Source organism: Ursus americanus, chromosome 15, assembly GCF_024610735.1.
Source record: "Ursus americanus isolate L20-20 chromosome 15, mUrsAme1.1.p, whole genome shotgun sequence".
NCBI classification, from domain to species: Eukaryota; Metazoa; Chordata; class Mammalia; order Carnivora; family Ursidae; genus Ursus; species Ursus americanus.
The window spans coordinates 15,152,570-15,170,960 of record NC_142141.1 but is presented as its reverse complement, the minus strand read 5'-3'; the positions used below and the strand labels follow the sequence as shown (position 1 = coordinate 15,170,960).

Genomic DNA, 18,391 nt, shown 5'->3' with positions numbered 1-18,391 from the left:
TCAAATCTCATCTTTGTGGCTAACATCCTTTGTGATTTTAGATGTCAGTCTCAATTTCCTCATTTGAAAATAAAGATCATAACAGTTTCTAACATATGAAGTTGTTGTAAGGATTAACTATAACAATGCATGGAAAGCATTGAGTTAAAAACTCAATATCTGACCCCATAATAAACGAATAATACTATTGTTACTACCATCATTATTATGATAAAGTAACCACACGTGTGTAAAACAGAATTGATCAGAGACATTTGAATGTTTCAGAATTTAGAGTTTCTTCCTGATAACACAGAGGAATCCTTTATATTGTAATAACGTAATTTTTCAGAGTAAGATAGATATCTTTTTTCCTCCATTTTCTTTCAGGAAACCATCTATTGCTTCTAATACAAAATAAACTTTAAAAGAAGAAGCAGTCTTATTTTACAATTCATCCTCACCTTAACAGCAGAGTATCACAATTACTTTCCGACATAAAAGTACATTGAATAGTGTAAATTTATTAGTAATAAACGTGGGATAACAACTTTATTTATTTGCAAGTCTGATTGCTCCTTGGAGGATAAGAAGGCACAAAAAGCCTTCCTGTCATCAGAGGACCAGACCCAATTCATGCAGCTTAGGAGCAATTTATGAAACCAAGCATCTGCCATGCTCAAACAAGTATCCAGCATTCAACATTTTTTCCATTTTAAGGAAGCCCTATATCTCAGCTATTTTGATTGTTTATCCTTACTTCTTAAAGAAAGCAGCTTTAGGATCAGCAGCTGATATTAGAAGACAATTCAGAAAAACTTATTCTTAGCTAGGGCTAAGTCCCTTGGTAAACATGCTCCCCTAAGCTCTCAGATATCTACTGTATAGAGGATTTACCTGCCTTTGACAGAATTGAAGAAGGAATAAGGAAAACAGCAAATATTCCCCTCCAATAAAAATCAATAACTATTTCGTTCAGGAAAAGTTCAAGTTTGAAATGGACACTACAAACCTGAGGCCGTAAAGAACCGTCCCATCTGGATGCAGGCGGATCATGCGGTTCTTGACGGTCACTCCATGTACAAATGACTTCTTATCATTCAGGAAGTAGGTATCAGGCACCCAGAGCTGGTCTGCCACTCTGTTGTCCAGAGTCAAGTTTAAAGGTATTACATTATAGGACAGTCTCTTATCTCTCCAGGCTTGCTGGAAGTACATTGTCAAGGTATAATCCTGTGAATGTGAAAAGAAAATGGTTATTTTGTACCCAAACAGACTTGGGAGATAGGCAAACACTTTAGTATTCATAAGAAAAGAAAATATATACAACCACACACTAGAAACACATACTATTCACATATAGGCAAATATTAATTTATTAAACCCTTTCTTGCTGAATACCCACTATGTGTCTGTCAGGCACCATGGCAGGCACTGTAAATATGGAAACGAGGAGAGCATATTCTGGTGAAATTTATTATGTGTTACCCAGGAAGAAAGATGGTAAGGAATAATTAGTGAATTAACTCGTCCCTCCCAAAGTGGGGTACATAAAAGTGTTTTAGATGGGATACAAATACAATTGCAAAAAAGTGGTTAATTTGTTACAGTAGTAATTGTAAGAGTTTGTCAATGAGAATCCTAAACAATCTAATCAAGGTGGATTTCCCAAGAGAGATGACATTTACACTGAGACTTAACGTGGCTTCTTGGCTAAACAATATTAGCTCAGTCAGTATTTCACGAGAATTTTAATCTCAGGATTCTGAATCATTAGGAGGCTCTTAGCTTTTGAGAAGCAATGGGTTGTTATAAAGTGAGCACTGACCTTGGAGTCCCAGATCCAGCATTTCTCAATTGTTTATGGCATGTATTTTATAAAACTTATTTTGCTTAAGTTCCATTAACTATAAATGGGACTTTCAATACGTACCTGATCTAAGCAGAAGATTGTTATGACAAATGTATAACTCAAATGCAATTTGTAAACTACAAAAAGCTATATACTATATATATATATATTTACATATATACTGTGAAATATATATATATATATATATATTTACATATATACTGTGACATGTTTTATCCATTAGAGGCCTATGGGTACAATGCAATTGCTCTCTCACCCGCATTTGAATAACTTAATGAAAGACCAAATATTCATTTCAAAAGATAATTACCATTTTATTTTAAAATCAATTTGCAATGCTCTACTTAAGGGCTTTTGAAAAAACTGGAATCATATATTAATCACCTCTGCAACCTGAGAGCCAGCATAGTCCTAGGGCACAAATAGTGAATGAATGAATGAATGAATATCCAATAAGGTACACCTACTGGATTTCTGCACATATCGGCATACTTTTGTAGATAAGATACACAACTCAATCTCTGTGAAGTCCTTAAGTGTTTCCAACCCTTATTGAGATTTATACATCCTAATTTGGTTATATAATTTTAAAATGTAACTTATAATATATTACCTGCTAAAAACATTGAACAGTTTTAATAGGAAAAATATAATCCCTCTGCAAAAAAAATTAAATATTTTCACTTGTTTCATAAATATACAAATTTTGATCTCATTCAGAAGTCAGGGTAGAGCTGACTTCTGAATGAGAAGTATAGAATCAAAGTTCTATTCTAACAAAAGATTCATTAATATCCTCAAGTTATATCAAATAATTGTAGGTGAAATTTCCTTTAGTGGATCAGTTTAGTCAGTGTTCTGAAGTGCTCTGCAATACTCAGCTTTCATAAAAAAAAAAAAAAACAGGATGAGGATCTCTAGAATAGCATCTTGATTTATAGTAAAAACAACCTTGTAGACTTATGAATTACAGAACTAGAAAACAGGAAAAGGACCAGATACATTTTTTGCACGCGTCTATGTTATAGCCTAAAAAGTAAGACATAAACAAAATAGGCAATTTATATGGTACTTAAGAGAACACATTTTGTAATTTCTAATTCTTGGAGATAAAACTGAAAATTTGATTATTATCTCTATTAGAAGATAAAGCTACTTATGCTTCTTTGATCATAAACCCTGTTAAGATTTAGGGGAGATAATACTGCTTGGAAGGTGCTGGAGTTTATCAGCCAGCTGAGACGTGTTTGGACACAGAAACTGTATTCTCTTCAGGGCTAAATAAATGGTACCACTGTGATAACCAGTGCCATATGCTACTTCCTGTTATTTGTCAGCAAGGCAAAGCCTGCTAAGAAATGCACCCAGACAGACCCTAGTCAGGCTGCTGTCACATTAATTTTCATTTCATTTATTTTTAAACAATACATCAAATGACACAGTCAAGAGTAGAAGAAACTCCTGAACCTAAATAAACGTTATTGGACTTAAGAAGAGTGGTTCTGTGTTCCATCCTCTCTCCCAAGCCTCTATCCACCCAAGATAAATCCCTTGAACATTCACATAAAAAAGTATATCCTTTACTTTAACAACCCCACCTTTTGGAAGTTGTCTCACAATTGGTTTATTCAAACTGAAAACAACAACAACAACAACAACAACAACAACAACAACAACAACAAATAAACCACTTCTGGCTGCTTCTCAATCCATGGCATCACCGTGCAAGAACTTAGATAATCATAACTAAACCAATTGACTTTGAATGGTGAATAAGATGCAGTAAGCCCACTACAGGCTGTCTCTCTCACTAATTACAACTAAATATCCTGGAAATAATTTAAAAAAAAAAAAAGGAAAAAAAACCTACCTAAGGACTATGCAAAGTAGGAACAGTATGTAGACTGCAGAAGGAATCAAAATGTGAAGACAGACCATTCCATGGGTGAGTTTATTGTTTGTTTTATGTTTTCTCCCTCTTTTAATCTCATTAAACAGAAACACACACAAAGCCCAAAGCAAATAAATGGAGAACTCTACCATGTTCCTGGTCTTGAAAAGTACTGTTAAGATGTCGATTTCCCCAAACTGATCTATAGATAAAATTCAATCCCAATCAATACACAAGCGGGACTTTTTATAGATATGCACAAGCTGATTCTAAAATTTATATAGAAAGCAAAAAAAAAAAAAATGAGAGAATAGACCAAACAACTTTGAAAGGAAAGAGCAAAGTTGGAGGACTCACTATCTCATTTCAAGACTTACTATTAAGCTACACCTAAGACAGGGTGGTACTGCGGTACTGATAGAAACACAGATCTATAGAAGAATCTAAAAACAAACCCACACAAATATGCTCAATGATTTCTCACAAGGATACAAAGGCAATAGATTGGAGAAAGCACAATCTTTTAAACAAATAGTCTGGATCAACAGGAACATCCATATGTAAATAAATAAATAAGAACCTCACCCATACTTTATACCTTACACAAAAAATTAACTCAATTACACAGACTTAAATGTAAAGCTATAAAACTATGAGAAGAAAACATAAGAGAAATTGTGACTTTGAGTTAGGCAAAGACTTTGAAAAAAGCCCACAAGCACAAGCAATAAAACAAAATACTGATAAATTGGACCTCAACAAAATTTAAAACTTCTGCTCCATGAAAACACTATGAGGAGAGTAAAAAGACAAACCACAGACTGGGAGAAAATATTTGCAAATCATGTATCTGACAATGGACAGGTATCCAGAGTATATAAATGTATAAAGAATTCTCAAAATTCAACAAACAACCCCATAAAAAATAGGCAAATTATATGAAAATTAAACCAATGAAGAAACACAAATGATAAATAAGCACAGGAAGTGATGCAAAACATCATTAGTCATCATGGAAAATCAAATTAAAAACTAAAATGAGATGCTACTACACACCCATTAGAAAAGCTAAAATAAGGGGTGCCTGCGTGGCTCAGTCAGGTAAGCATTCAACTCTTGATTTCAGCTCAGGTCATGATCTCAGGGCTGTGAATTGAGCCTGGCATCAGTCTCTTCCCTGGGCATAGAGCCCGCTTAAGATTCTTTTTCCCTCTCCCTTTACCCCCTCCCTCCCCAAAAAAAACAAAAAACAAAAAACAACAAAAAACAAACAAACAAAACCATCTAAAAACAAATGACAATTCCAAGTGCTGGTGAGGCTGCAGAGCAACTGAAAATCTTATCTACTGCAGGTAGGAATATAAATTATCAGCCATTTAGAAAAGAGTTGGACGGTTTCTTATAAAGTTAACATACATCTGACAAATGACCCAGTAATCTTACTCCAGTGTGCAAATATTTACAGCAGCTCTCTATTAATTGCCAAAACAAGAAGCCATCTGGATGAATGATCTTCAGCAGATGAAGAGATAACAAATGGGTACATCCATGAAATAGAATACTACTCAGCAACAAGATAGAACAAAACCGTGACATATGCAACATCATCAATGTTTTTCAAATACAGAATATTAAGTAAAAGAAGCCAGATTCAAAAGGATACATATTATATGACTCCATTTATACCACATTCTGCAAAAGGTAAAACTATAGGATTAGTAGTTCCCTGGGATTCAAGATAGGGAAAAGGCTGACTACAAAAGACCAGCATAAGGGAATGATTTGGGGTAATAGAATTGTCCTGAATCCTAATTGCAGTGGCAGTTACATGATTAGGCGTTTGTCAAAACTCATGGAACTGTACACCAGAATGAATGCATTTTTAAAATAAAATTTAAAACTGCTTTAAAAAATATAGTCTGTAGGGTCAGACACACCCAGGTTCATATCCTAGAACTTTTCATGTTCCTCTGTTGTGACCTTGGGTGAATCCTCTCATATTTCTGCACTTGTTTTCAACTCAGAAGAACAACTTAAGTTAATTAACTTAGAAATTGGGTTAAACAAAACTGCTTTGACATCTGTGGGGGAAAAAGCAGACTGATGCTACAAAATAAGTCTCTTCTGTGTATACTGGGGGACAAACAGCCCCATCAGGATGGGCTGAAAAGACTCCCACTAAACGGTAATAAACGCACAATTCCTCATTGGTACGATGAGGCAGCTGAACTAGGCAGCCCTTAAGGCTGCTTCTAGGAATAAAATAATTCCATTCTAAGAAACGTTCTATTGACTGTGTTCAAATGCATGTTGTCACTTTAAAATCTTCTAAATGTCTAAAATATTTCTTATATTTGTTTTTTGCTATCTTTGTAATTTGTTTTCTAATACCAAGATTCAAACTTTTCCTGTTCTTTGGCTTAGTCTTCTAGAAAATGTATACCTGAAATAATTTCTGTGTGTATTTCTTAACTGTTTTAAGTTTATTACTTTGCAAATTGCCTATTCATGTTCTTTGAACATTTTTCTGCTTGAGTGTTTACCGCCTGCTATTGGGTATTTCAAGATAGATAGATATAGATATAGGTAAATGATACAGGCGTAGATACAGATAAAACGTTCTTACTTTGCTATTTTCTTTTAAATTTCTTTTTATATTTATCTTAACCTTATATTTTGAACACATTAGTACAGAGTTGCACACAGCTTCCTCTAAAATTAACATTTTGCAAAACCACAGAACAATATCAAACCAGGATAGTAACATTAATGTAATACTATTAACTACACTATAGACATTATTAGAACACCACCCATTTGTTCACTAAGGTCCTTTTACTGTTGCAGGATCCAATCCAAGATACCACCTTGCACTTAGTTTTTGATTAAGGTTGTATCTGCCAGGCTTCTTCGCTGGGAAGTTAATATTTTCCTTTGTAATAAATAAACATCTTGGGGTTGACACTTTAGAACTGTGAAAGCAGTAAGATTATTAAGCTGACTTCTATAATCACTATAATCATTTGCATGCTTTCCAAATTTCTATTTCTCTTCATTCATCTCAACCTGAATTGATGTATTCAATCCATTGACAATGCTTAACTATTAATAAGACAAACCAAAAGAAGTAAATACAAACATAAGCCATTTCGTGTGTTTTATTATTAAATAATGAGAACTATCTTTTTGAGGAGCATTCTGTCTACCTTCTCTTTTCACAAATAAGTGGATCCTGCTCTCAGCTATAGACTTTCCCTCTGGATGTATGGCGCAGCATCTTATCCTATCTCAAGCCTGCAGATTGCACTTTGTGGTCTATATTCATACATGAGCCTGATTTGCTGCTCAACCACAAAGCTTCAGCCTTCTCTCTATCTCATTTATCTCCACGGTCTTTCATATGCTTTTTTGTTCTCTGCAGACCTCACCCTTTCTAATCAATGGAGCTTTCCCTTTCTTCTTTCAGAGCATGGCTATGTATGTGAGAAAAATTATAAATGTAATTACATCATTGTCCATCCCTTTATGTCATTTTTCTTAGATTTTTGTTTGGGGAAACAGATAGTGGGGCAGGGGCCTGATTTCACATGTGTTTACTCTGCCATCTGAATGAAAGACAATGCACAGACATTTATCTCCCCCAAATACTTACTGCTATATTAGCAAAAAAAAAAAATTAATAAAGACCATCAGCATGGAACTGAGTAAATACAATATAGTACAAATACATAATGGAATACATGCTGGAATTAAAAATAACATTGTAAAGATATTTACTGACATGAATATATGTTCTCGACATATTGTTATTATTATTGTTTTTTAAGGAATACTACAAAACAATATGCACAATATGATTCTGTTTAGAGTTATATAAATACATATTGGGAAAAAATGTCTAAAATAAAATATAAACAGTGGTATCTCTGTATGGTGAGATGACAGGAGATTTTTAATTCTTTTTGTAACCTATGATATATATATCATTATATATACATTATGTATATACCAATATAGATACATTATATTATATATACACCTATATATAATACCTACAACAAAAACTATATAAATAAATAATTCCTTGTTGAATTAGATTATAAAAATAGAATCTAATATTAAAAATGTCTTTACTTTCTGCATATTTTAGAGCTCAGCATAAAGGAAAAGGAAATATAGTCATAAATGAAAAATTCTCAGCCTTTTGGCTTGTTAACAAAACACACATCTCCTTTGTATTGATCAAGGGATTTTATCTAAAATCACACAAGAAGTAAGACCTTTAAGTGGTAACCATTTTTCCATCCCAGGGAAATTCATAGTTAAGCCATTATTAAGAAGTGAAAATCCATCCCTAATTTTCCTCCTAAATATCAAAAGAGGAGATCCCAGACTCTTCCTCTGACACTAACTTCAATCTTCCTCATAGTAACCATTAGGAAACTTCATTTTATTACTAATGTAAAGGCTTCATATCTGTTCCTTGTTTAATACTCAGAGGAAATGAACACACACACACACACACACACACACACACACACACACCACACCACCCTCTATACTGCAATGGAAGTTTGAGTCAATGGATTCTTCCAAAAAGCTTTCAGAGAGACTCCATTGTTTGTAAATTCCACTCTTCTTTAAAGTCTGCTCTACTCGCTTCATCTCTCTGAATCTCTGTTTCCTCATCCAAAGTGAGAAATTAAGAGCTTCAGGATTTTCAGAGTTTGAGTTTCAGATGTTCTAGGATTCTGTGTCACTCCATTTTTCTTCAACTAATCCTTCTCCTAAATTTTTTGTTTCAACTAAACTTTTCCACTTCCCCTACCCATCTTTACCTTCCACTTTGTTATTCTTTTCCTCATACAATTCTTTGTCTGCCTTCCGCAACCCGACCCATTCTCTAAGCATTTATGAGGACTCTCCCACTTCTTCCTCTGTCACCATCCATGTTCATCCTCGGAATCCTTTAATGCAGTGGTTTGTAGCATCCTAAGCATCGTTGTATTGAACTGTTACCTAATGTGATGTTAATTAGAGGAGAGGGGTAACCTCCCCAGGTAACTGTCCTGTGTTCCTCAGGGCCTGAGCATCTTGTCTTTAACATAATTGATGCCTTATAAATATTTATCCATGGACACATTAAAATAAGGCTTGTTCTCACTTCTTCACTTGTCCTAATGGGTTTCAAATTTTGATTCTTTAACCCCCCCTTACTAATCATTACTCCTAAACCCACTAAGGAATTCGTTCTTCTCACCCACTAGCATTTGAGAGTGAGTTTTCATTCTATTCCTTTCCCACATGTCTCCAATACCCTTAGAGCTACTGGGTTTTTTTTTTTTTTTTCTTCAGTTTTTTATAGCTCCTCTAATTCTACTAGCAAAGTCCCCAGGGCTGAGAATGAGGATTTCTGAAGGACACAATTATCTACCCAAAGCAGAAAGAACTCAGAGAGAAGTACAAAAATTCCCACAAAGCCTTTTCCGCATTCCTAGCTCTTTAAAATGCTCTCCGTCTTCCACATCTGAGCCCACAAATTGGTGATCCAATTATAGGTCATGGCAATATTTCCACATTCGCAACCTCCTAAACTAGAATGTAATGGAGTAAAACTCAGCCCCCACTTAATAGAAGCCATCACACCAGATGTTCAATTGCAGCATTTCAGAAGAAGCACATGGCTGCAGCTCTGACTAATTGCTAGAGACAAATTTGGGACATGAGAGCCGCACCTAAGATCACCCATAAGGGAAATCTAAGTTCAGAAGTGACTGATTATCTTCTTGTATGTGAAACTAAAATGCACATGGTCAAGACAATGAGCTTTTGCACTATTCTGCTTAGTTCACTTTGCATTTTATTACAGACTAACCTTCACAGTGATGATGGGACTAATTCCAAGGATGGCTAAAAAACTGAGCCAGTATAACTGGTTATCTCTGTCCCTATCTTAATATATAATGCACTCTCGGTAGGGGACTCAGTTCACCCTGAGATAATCAATGTCAAAATCACACTTTGTATGTATGATTTGTTGCCTATCATTTGGTGCTTTTTTCTTACCCAGTAAGTTTATCTCAAATTGCTTTAAATTCTTTCCCCAAATTTAATACCGAACATTGACCCCAGGCTAACATTTTTTTACATGCATTATCTCATTAATCATCATAACAGCCCTATAAGGTATGTATTGGATGGATTCACCATTTATTAGCTGCTGTGAGATTTTGGGCATGCTACCTAACTTCCCTGAGACATCATGCTCTGTAAAACAAAGTAAATCACAGTCACTATTAGCAAATAAGTTCACCCAAGGAAAGTGATTAGTAGAATGCCTGGCTCAGATTATGTGTTCTATAAACGTTTGCTGTTATTATCATCATTGTTTTCATTGTCTCCACTTTCCAGGTGACACATCTGAAACATGGAGATGTGAGGGGTGCCTGGGTGGCTCAGTCGGTTGGTTAAGTGTCTGCTCTCGGCCTAGGTCATGATCCCAGGGTCCTAGGATGGAGCCCCGCATTGGGCTCCCTGCTCATGCACTCTCTCACTCTAATAAATAATTTTAAAATCTTAGAAAAGATAAAATGACACATGGAGATGTGAGTCACTTTTCCAATGCCACTCAGTCAATAATTTTCTAAGTCATGATTTGGTTAGGGAAATCTCTGACCACGGAGCCCATGTTTTTTAGTACTATTATGAGCTGCCTCTAGAACACTGATCTTACTGCCAGTTTTGATTTTGAGTCATCACTTCCCAACATTGTTTCTATTCTACTCCACCCCCTCCAAAAAGTGAGGGAGGAAATTATATTTCTATCTATCTATGTAGCTAGCTACAAAGTTACATAGAAGAACAAAGAAACTAGAACAATCATGGGCATACATAAGTTATTTCTCGAGAGGAAAAGGTAAATGTTGATCCCTGAGAATTCTCTGGGATTTGAATACTAAAGTTGTGTATATATGCACGTCTTCCTGAATAAACATACGGAGACTCAATTTTACACCACATATGATTGCATCAACTCCCTTTGACCATGCAGAATGATTAAAATAGCTTTGGTTTTGGCAGAGTATATACCTTACTACTGAGAAGCCCAAGGTAATCATCAGAGGGACTGTAGGGTACTACCTGTAGTAATGCACTTACTCACAAATAATTCAATTGGAAAACTATTTTCAGCAAACTAAAGCATGTTCAGCTTAGATAAGAAAGGAAGAAAGGGAGGGAATATAGTAAGTACTGTCAAGGATGCGGAGAATTAGAACCCTTGTACACTCTTGGTGGAGATGTCAAGTGATACAGTTGTTGTAGAAAACAGTATGGTAGTTCTTCAAAATATTAAAAATAGAATTACTGTATGATTCAGCAATCCCACTTCTGGGTATATATCCAAAAAGAATTGAAAGCAGGATCTTAAAGAGATATTTGCACACGCATGTTCATAGCAGCATTATTCACAATCTCCAAGAGGTGAAAGCAACGCAAATATCGTTAATGGATGAATAGTTAAACAAAATGTAGCATATACAATAGATTATTTTTTCCACCTTTTAAAGGAAGAAAATTCTGTCACATGCTACAAAATGGGTGAAACAAAGATATTATGCTAAGTGAAACAAGGCAGTCACAAAGAGACAGATAATATATATGGCTCTGTTCTTATAAGATATCTAAAGTGGTCAAATTTACAGAAACAGAAAATATAATGGTATTTTCCAGGCACTCGGAGGAGAAAGAAAGGTAGAGTTGTTTAATGATATATTTTTAGTTTTGCAAGATGGAAAGAGTTATGGAGACCGGTGACACAACAATATAAATATACTTGATACTACTGAACTGTTCACTTACCCAAAATATATTAGCTAAGTTATCATGTGTGAAAAATAAAGAATCATTTTATAAAGCAATCACTTGCTTTATAATTTTGGATTTATATAGTTATTTAGTAAACCTTCTACTTTTTACATGATTATTTTGTAAAAATATAAGAAAAGCTAGAACTATTCTTTCTCCCTCCTTTTGCACAAATGCATTGAGTAAAAAAGTAATGTTACAAAGTCTTTGTTGCTATAGGATACAGAAAGATTGGTTTGATCAAGTTAATAAGAAAAATTTTACTTGGGATATATAGATATATTTAAAATCTCCAAGGAAAATTGCATTTATGGCTACTTGACATGACATTCTTAAGTTATTTTTTTAAAACTCACCTTGAGTAACGGAAGTTACATACATATTGCCATTCTTTTTTCAAATCAAACAAATTCATTCAGTTCTCATTGATGTAAATTACTACTTTCACCAGATATGATACATCTAAAGGTTGGTCTCAAAAGTGATCTTTGAAATCATCAAGTTTTAAGAATTCATTTTCAGCCTACAGCACACTGGCCAGTGGTGCATATTAGTATTAAGTATATCAAAATGAAATTATTTACAAGTTCTAGTGTTTTTTGATCTCCCGTGGAGTTTCCTACAATGGTGCATTAATCTGTCAGTTACAAAAGAATAAATTTGCAAGAGATTTTAGGGAGAAGGGAATAGGCAAGCAAATATCCCACACAGATTTCCAAGGGCATTTGTCATGACCCTATAATGTATACTGTATCATATTATGTGTCCTTTCAAATAAATTTGTCTTACCTTATTTATGCATACTTGCAATGGGTAGAGCTCATCCTGTCTTACTTGGCTATTTTAGTTTTTCCTTCATTCTAAGCAGTTGATTTTATAGGAAAAGAGTAAACTCTAAGGAAATGACAGAGACAGGAAGTGCTATGTAGACCCTTTTCAATATTTTAGATGCTTATTTTTGTTCTGCTTGGCATGAGATAGGCTCATTCTTTCTGAAGCAGTAGCCTCTGAAGAGATCTGACAGTATCAAAAAGAAAGGACATTTTAAAATAAGTACACATCACTGCTTTCATACTTTTGACAAGCCTGTAGAAGCTGAGAAGGCCAATCTGCAGACCCAGGATGGAACAAAGAGAATATGCTTAGTCAATGCTTCCAAGAGAATACCTGATGTGCTAAGATGAAACAGAAATGCATATGATCACTTTTGGAGGCAAAGCCAATTTTTTAAAAACAAATTTTTGAGACGAAAGTGGCATTAAGCACAGAGCTTTGCCACTGCCCTGTCTGCATCAGATATTCTTAATATCCACTGAGTGCATCAACGGCCCAGGATTTCTGACGTCGAAGTGGCATCCCCTTCTTTCTTGTGAGTGTGACTACCCCCTACGTATGTGCCTTCTGCAAGTATAGAGTCAGAACTTGACAATTCTTTTTAAATTGTGCATCCTAACACCCCACTCTAGTCCTGGCCCTGCATGTTGTACAAGCATGTTTCTCAGATTTTTTAAAAAAATATGCTTATTGGCTTTTTTTTATCATAAACCTTATATAGAAGATTTGAATACTATGCAAATATTAGGATGAAAAGAATTTAAACAGCTCAAAATACCACTATCCAGAGTAACCACAAACACATTGGACTTTTTCTTCAGGTACTCTTCTCAGTGCAGTCCTCCAAGTATTACAAATTTATGGTCTTATCCTATACACACACACACACACACACACACACACACACACTTCACAGTCCTTACAATTTATCAAGCTAAGCCTGGGACTATTTTTCCCAGTCCTCCCACCTCCTCTCTCCTCATTGTCTTTTTGAGGCTATCATATGCAAGCCTGTACAATGTGTCATTTCCTGAACATAGTGTCCCTTTTTCATCCCTCCATGACCCTGGGGAATGACAGAGCCCCCAGATGGAAAGAACCAGAGTGCCTGGTTCACGGCAAAAAGGAAAGTTGCCTGTTCAAAAAAGGAACACTTGCACTCATCTGTTCAATAAGTGAGAAATAAACTTCTATTATGTTAAGTCAGCTACAAAACCTGGTTTTAGCCTAATGCTGCAGAGAGCATAGATGTTCATCTATTAAGTTCATGGATCATGATAGAACTGAAGTTTCAATGATTAGTTACCTACTTTCTCTGCAGCCTCCAACAAGAGAAGTCCTTTAGTCTCCTCTGCATATTAGAGAGAATGGTGCCTATCTTGCAAGATTCTTGTAAGAACTGAAGAGTACATGTGTTTCTGTGCCTGATGCAAAGTAAGTGGTCAGTATTGGCAGTTACTATGGAAGAAAGCAAATCAAACAAATAATAACTGTTCTTAATAGGATAGCTATTGGGTTTTTTGTCATTTCTTTATCATTTTGTATATTGTAACGTATGTACTTCTTAAGAAGATTTGAGTGGACTTCAACATGTTTGTCAGGAACCAGTGTTGAAGCAAATCAGATATACTGCAAGTATAAACTTGGTCAACTTAGGGCTTTGGGGGCACTTTATAAAATTCAAAAAGTGCTATTTTCATCCATTAAGAAATGCATGAAAGTTTACAGTTTGATGATGAATATAATAATGCTTCTCATTTTAGCATACTTAAGATGATGAAAAAAACATTCTATCAACTAAATATAAAGGATTATCAATTTGGGTTTTCAACAGTAAAGATATACTTCTATTCTTGCCCACCAGGAGATATAAGGCGTGAAAAACAAATATTAAAGAGATGAAAAGCAAACATTAAACAGTTTATACATATTAACATAAATATGCATCTAGTTAAGCAACAAATGCATTTAACCAAATATTTGGCTACCTATCATGTATTAAGTACAATGCCAAGTGTAATATACAGGTCCAGTTTTCAAGTACAGTAGTTTATATACTAAACCTAGTTTTCCCTGAAAACAAATTAAAGGCAACTGGGTGAACAAAATCACATATTAAATATGGCCATACAGGTGAAGAAGCCTACTGGCAGAATCATAGGGGGAATTAATGTTAATATACAGAAAGGACTTGGCACAGCACAGGAACTCAATATGTGATCATTATAGTCATTTTTAGCACCTTCTCTTCAATATGTCTCTTTCTAATAATCACACTTACTTATTTCTGAAGAGGAAAAAGTTGTCATTGATGCTCCAGGCCCCTATGATAAATGGAGCTGTTGTACATCAAAATAAATTTCTGACTTCCCTCAAAGTGAAAATATAAATGCCAATCTAAAAATATGTTGCACACTCCTATATATGACACATATATCACTTAGAATAGGCCCGTTTTCTGAATCCTTTTTCCACAGAGAGGAATAGTATCTTACCTTAACCAAAAGCAGAAGCATGTTAACAATTTATTCCATCCCCAAATCTGGTATTACATGGTTAATTTTAATCCATTCGAGGAACTTTAATAATAAAACTATGGCAAGAGTCTTATAAAAAGTTCATGTACATTCTGACTCCAGGAGTTTTGAGGGCAAAGTTGATGATGTGCTTTTAATACTTAATACCAAACTGAAAATTCATATTCAGGAACATTTGGCCATTCATCTTTCCCATGCTCCAGTGCAAATGATCCAGGAGGCAGCCAATGGTCCTAAATACCCAAATTATCAAAGACAGTCCAATTCCTAGAGCTAGGAGACCCTTATTCAGTTTGGAGTCCAGTCCTCTCAATTTACAGAAGAGGAAACTGAAACCCTGAAACTTAAAAACCTGCCTGCAATCATAAATGCGGGGGTAAGGGGAGAGAGACACCAGGGTGTCACACCATGCCATCTTGTGCATTCTCCCCATTCTCAGCTTTACCATGAACAGTAAGCTTTGCTGCTTTCAAACTTTCTCATTAATTATTAAAATACCTTCCAAAGGTGTGGGTGGGAAGACAGCAGGAAAACAAGTCCTTCACGACGTGTGCATTTGTGCCTTGATTTCAGAGATTTAGAAAATGAAACTATACACTTTCTACAAAAGGAGACCTGCCAAAACTATTCTAATTCCAACCAGCTAGGGTCCCTGTCTTCCTTTGGTTCCTTCCATGAGGTAGAGTTGGTTCCTAATTGAAAGAGTTTACATGACTTTATAGCAATATAGTTACTGTGACAGTTTTCCAAGTCCAGCATCATTCCTTCTCACTTTAATGCTCCTTAAGAATCCCAAGAATCTCAAGACTTTCTCAGACACTGTCTCATGGCAGAAAGGAGCATCTTTAATGTGCATTAATACTGATGCTGCCTTCTCTATACTAGTTAAGCTAATCTTTGAGCCACTGTCAAATCTATTTATAGCACAGTAACTTTCCCTACATAATGTGGAACCTACAATCCCAGTCTTAAAAAGGTGGTACCCCATCAAGATGAGAAGTACAACAAAGAGAATATAGTTAATAATACTATAACAAAGTTGTTTGGTGACAGATATTGTGGTGGTGAGAACTGAGTAATGTATAGAATTGTTTTTATCAATGTGTTGTACACCTGAAACTAATATAGCACTGGATGTTAATTATATTTCAATTCTTTAAAAAGTGGTACCTCAGAGGCATGAGCATGATCATATCAATTCCTTCACAACATACTTTGTAGATCAGTGACAAATATTCAATGATACCTCTTGGCACAAAAGTCCATGGATCCAATGTGTCTTATTAAACACAGAAGTTTGAGAAGATTATTTTATTTTGAGTTGAGGATTTTGTTCCACGTTTTAATTGCCACCTATGAAGAATTTTGAAAGGTAGACAAGTATTCTTTTTGACTTCAGAATCTCTAGATTTCATTGTATTTCCTACTTGATTGTGCTATGAATTTTCATATACACCATCAGTCTGGTCAAAATGTGATCTACACAACAATAATTCCACTAAGATGTTTCTCAAGGGAAGTGTGCTATGGTCAATTGTGTTAGGAAAACCACATGCATTCTATGTTTTTCTTAGGGATTTGCTTGTTACTGAGAAGTTCTATAGTAAAGAAACTTATTATCCTAATTCATTACAGAATTTCTCAAACTCATTGACCATGTAGTAAATAGGAACTAGCAGAATTCCCATTTACATGTGATATTTCTGTGCTATTTAGGAAGGACATCTTGACTTTTCTTTCTTTCTTAGCCTGTAAGCCATACCAAGAAAAAGCTACCCTATATCTTGTTTACTGCTGTATTCCAGGGATGAATAGAGAATCAAACACATGGTTATGTCTCAAAAATAATTCTGAATGAATGGGTGGAAGGGTTCCATTATATAAAAATTGGATACAACCAAGAAAACAAAACCAAAAAAACAGATAAGTATTCTACAAAACTATTATCTCATCTCATTATTGAATCAGTATTATTTTAAAAAAATGGGATTGAAGTAGATTAAAATAGATTTAAGATGAATAACTCTCAGATACATGTTGTAATCCTGGATTCAGAATTCTGCTTCAGAAAAGCTCACTGAGAAGGAAAACATGAAAAAAAAATCAATACAGTATGTTATAGGAGCAGACATATTAAAATAGAAAGATAGAAGTTGTTGCTATTATAAAATGTGGCATAAAATAGTATAAATGTATATATTTATGATTTAGACTACAGAAATCTGGATGAAAATACAGTAAGGTGTTAAAAGTGATGGGATTATTGTGATTTTGTTATCTGATCCCAACCTTCCTCTTTAATGAAAGAATCCATTCTCCCAAATCCCTGACAGATGGTAACCCAAATTCTGCTTGGATATGTCCAGTAACAAAAATCTCTACCTAGCAAGGCTGGTATTGCACTCTTAGATGATGACAATTATAAGAAATGTGCTTCCCTATGACTTTCACCCATAGAGTATACTAAAACTGATTCTATCTTTAAAAATGTAACTGATACATAGCTTGAGAAATGGTCATAAACTATGGCTAAAAGACAGAGGGAATGACAAAAAAAAAAAAAGCATAGTTTTATTTCATTTAAGCATGTTCCATATTCACTTGGTTATCACTGTGCCCATCTTATTTGATTCAGTCTTCAATTTTTTGCATGGATGGTTTCTTTTTCTTTTAAGATTCATTTATTTATTTGAGAGTGAGAGAGAGAGCATGCATGAGCGAGTGGGGGAGGGGCAGAGGGAGAGAAAGAAAGAGACTTTTTTTTTTAAGATTTTATTTATTTATTTGACCCAGAGAGAGAGCCAGAGAACACAGCAGGGGGAACAGCAGAGGGAGAGGGAGAAGCAGGCTCCCTGCTGAAAAGGCAGAGCCTGGAATCATGACCAAAGCCAAAGGCAGACACTTAACCGACTGAGCCACTCAGGTGCCCCAGGAAGAGTCTTAAGCAGACTCTGTGCTGAGTGCAGAGCCAACACAGAGTTTGATCTCACAACACTGAGATCATAACCTGAGCCAAAATCAAGTCAGAGGCTTAACCAACTGTGCTACTCAGGCACCCCTGAATGGATAGTTCTTTACAACTATTCCTGGATTGAAAACATCAGCCCAACGTGTCTAGAGAGATATATTTATTTCCCAGAGACATCCTCATGTAGTGACCATCCACTCTTGAGTAAAAAGAAGTCATCAACTTGTGTTCAGTTCTTTTTCATGAACTCTCTTACTATGCCCTACACAGTAAGAGATGTACTATGCTATTTCTTCTGCCTATATTATTCTTCCTTTTCCTTCCTACCTAGCCATTTCCTCTTCATTCAAGCAATTCCTATGAACTCTTTAGGTCCTAAAATATACACAATTTCTTTTCTAATGATCGATTCTCCACATCTATGCAGTCCTCTACCCCTGTAT

At 35.1% G+C, this 18,391-nt stretch overlaps 1 protein-coding gene across 4 annotated transcripts in view; it reads right to left on the bottom strand.

The window, feature by feature from the left end:
- Positions 1 to 18,391, bottom strand: part of GABRB2 (gamma-aminobutyric acid type A receptor subunit beta2) — a 236,256-nt gene that overhangs the window by 157,123 nt on the left and 60,742 nt on the right. For all 4 annotated transcript variants that reach the window (XM_045792044.2, XM_045792045.2, XM_045792042.2 and 1 more), the window contains exon 5: positions 992 to 1,212. In XM_045792044.2, the coding sequence (XP_045648000.1) occupies positions 992 to 1,212 (221 nt within the window). The remainder of the gene's footprint in view (positions 1 to 991; positions 1,213 to 18,391) is intronic.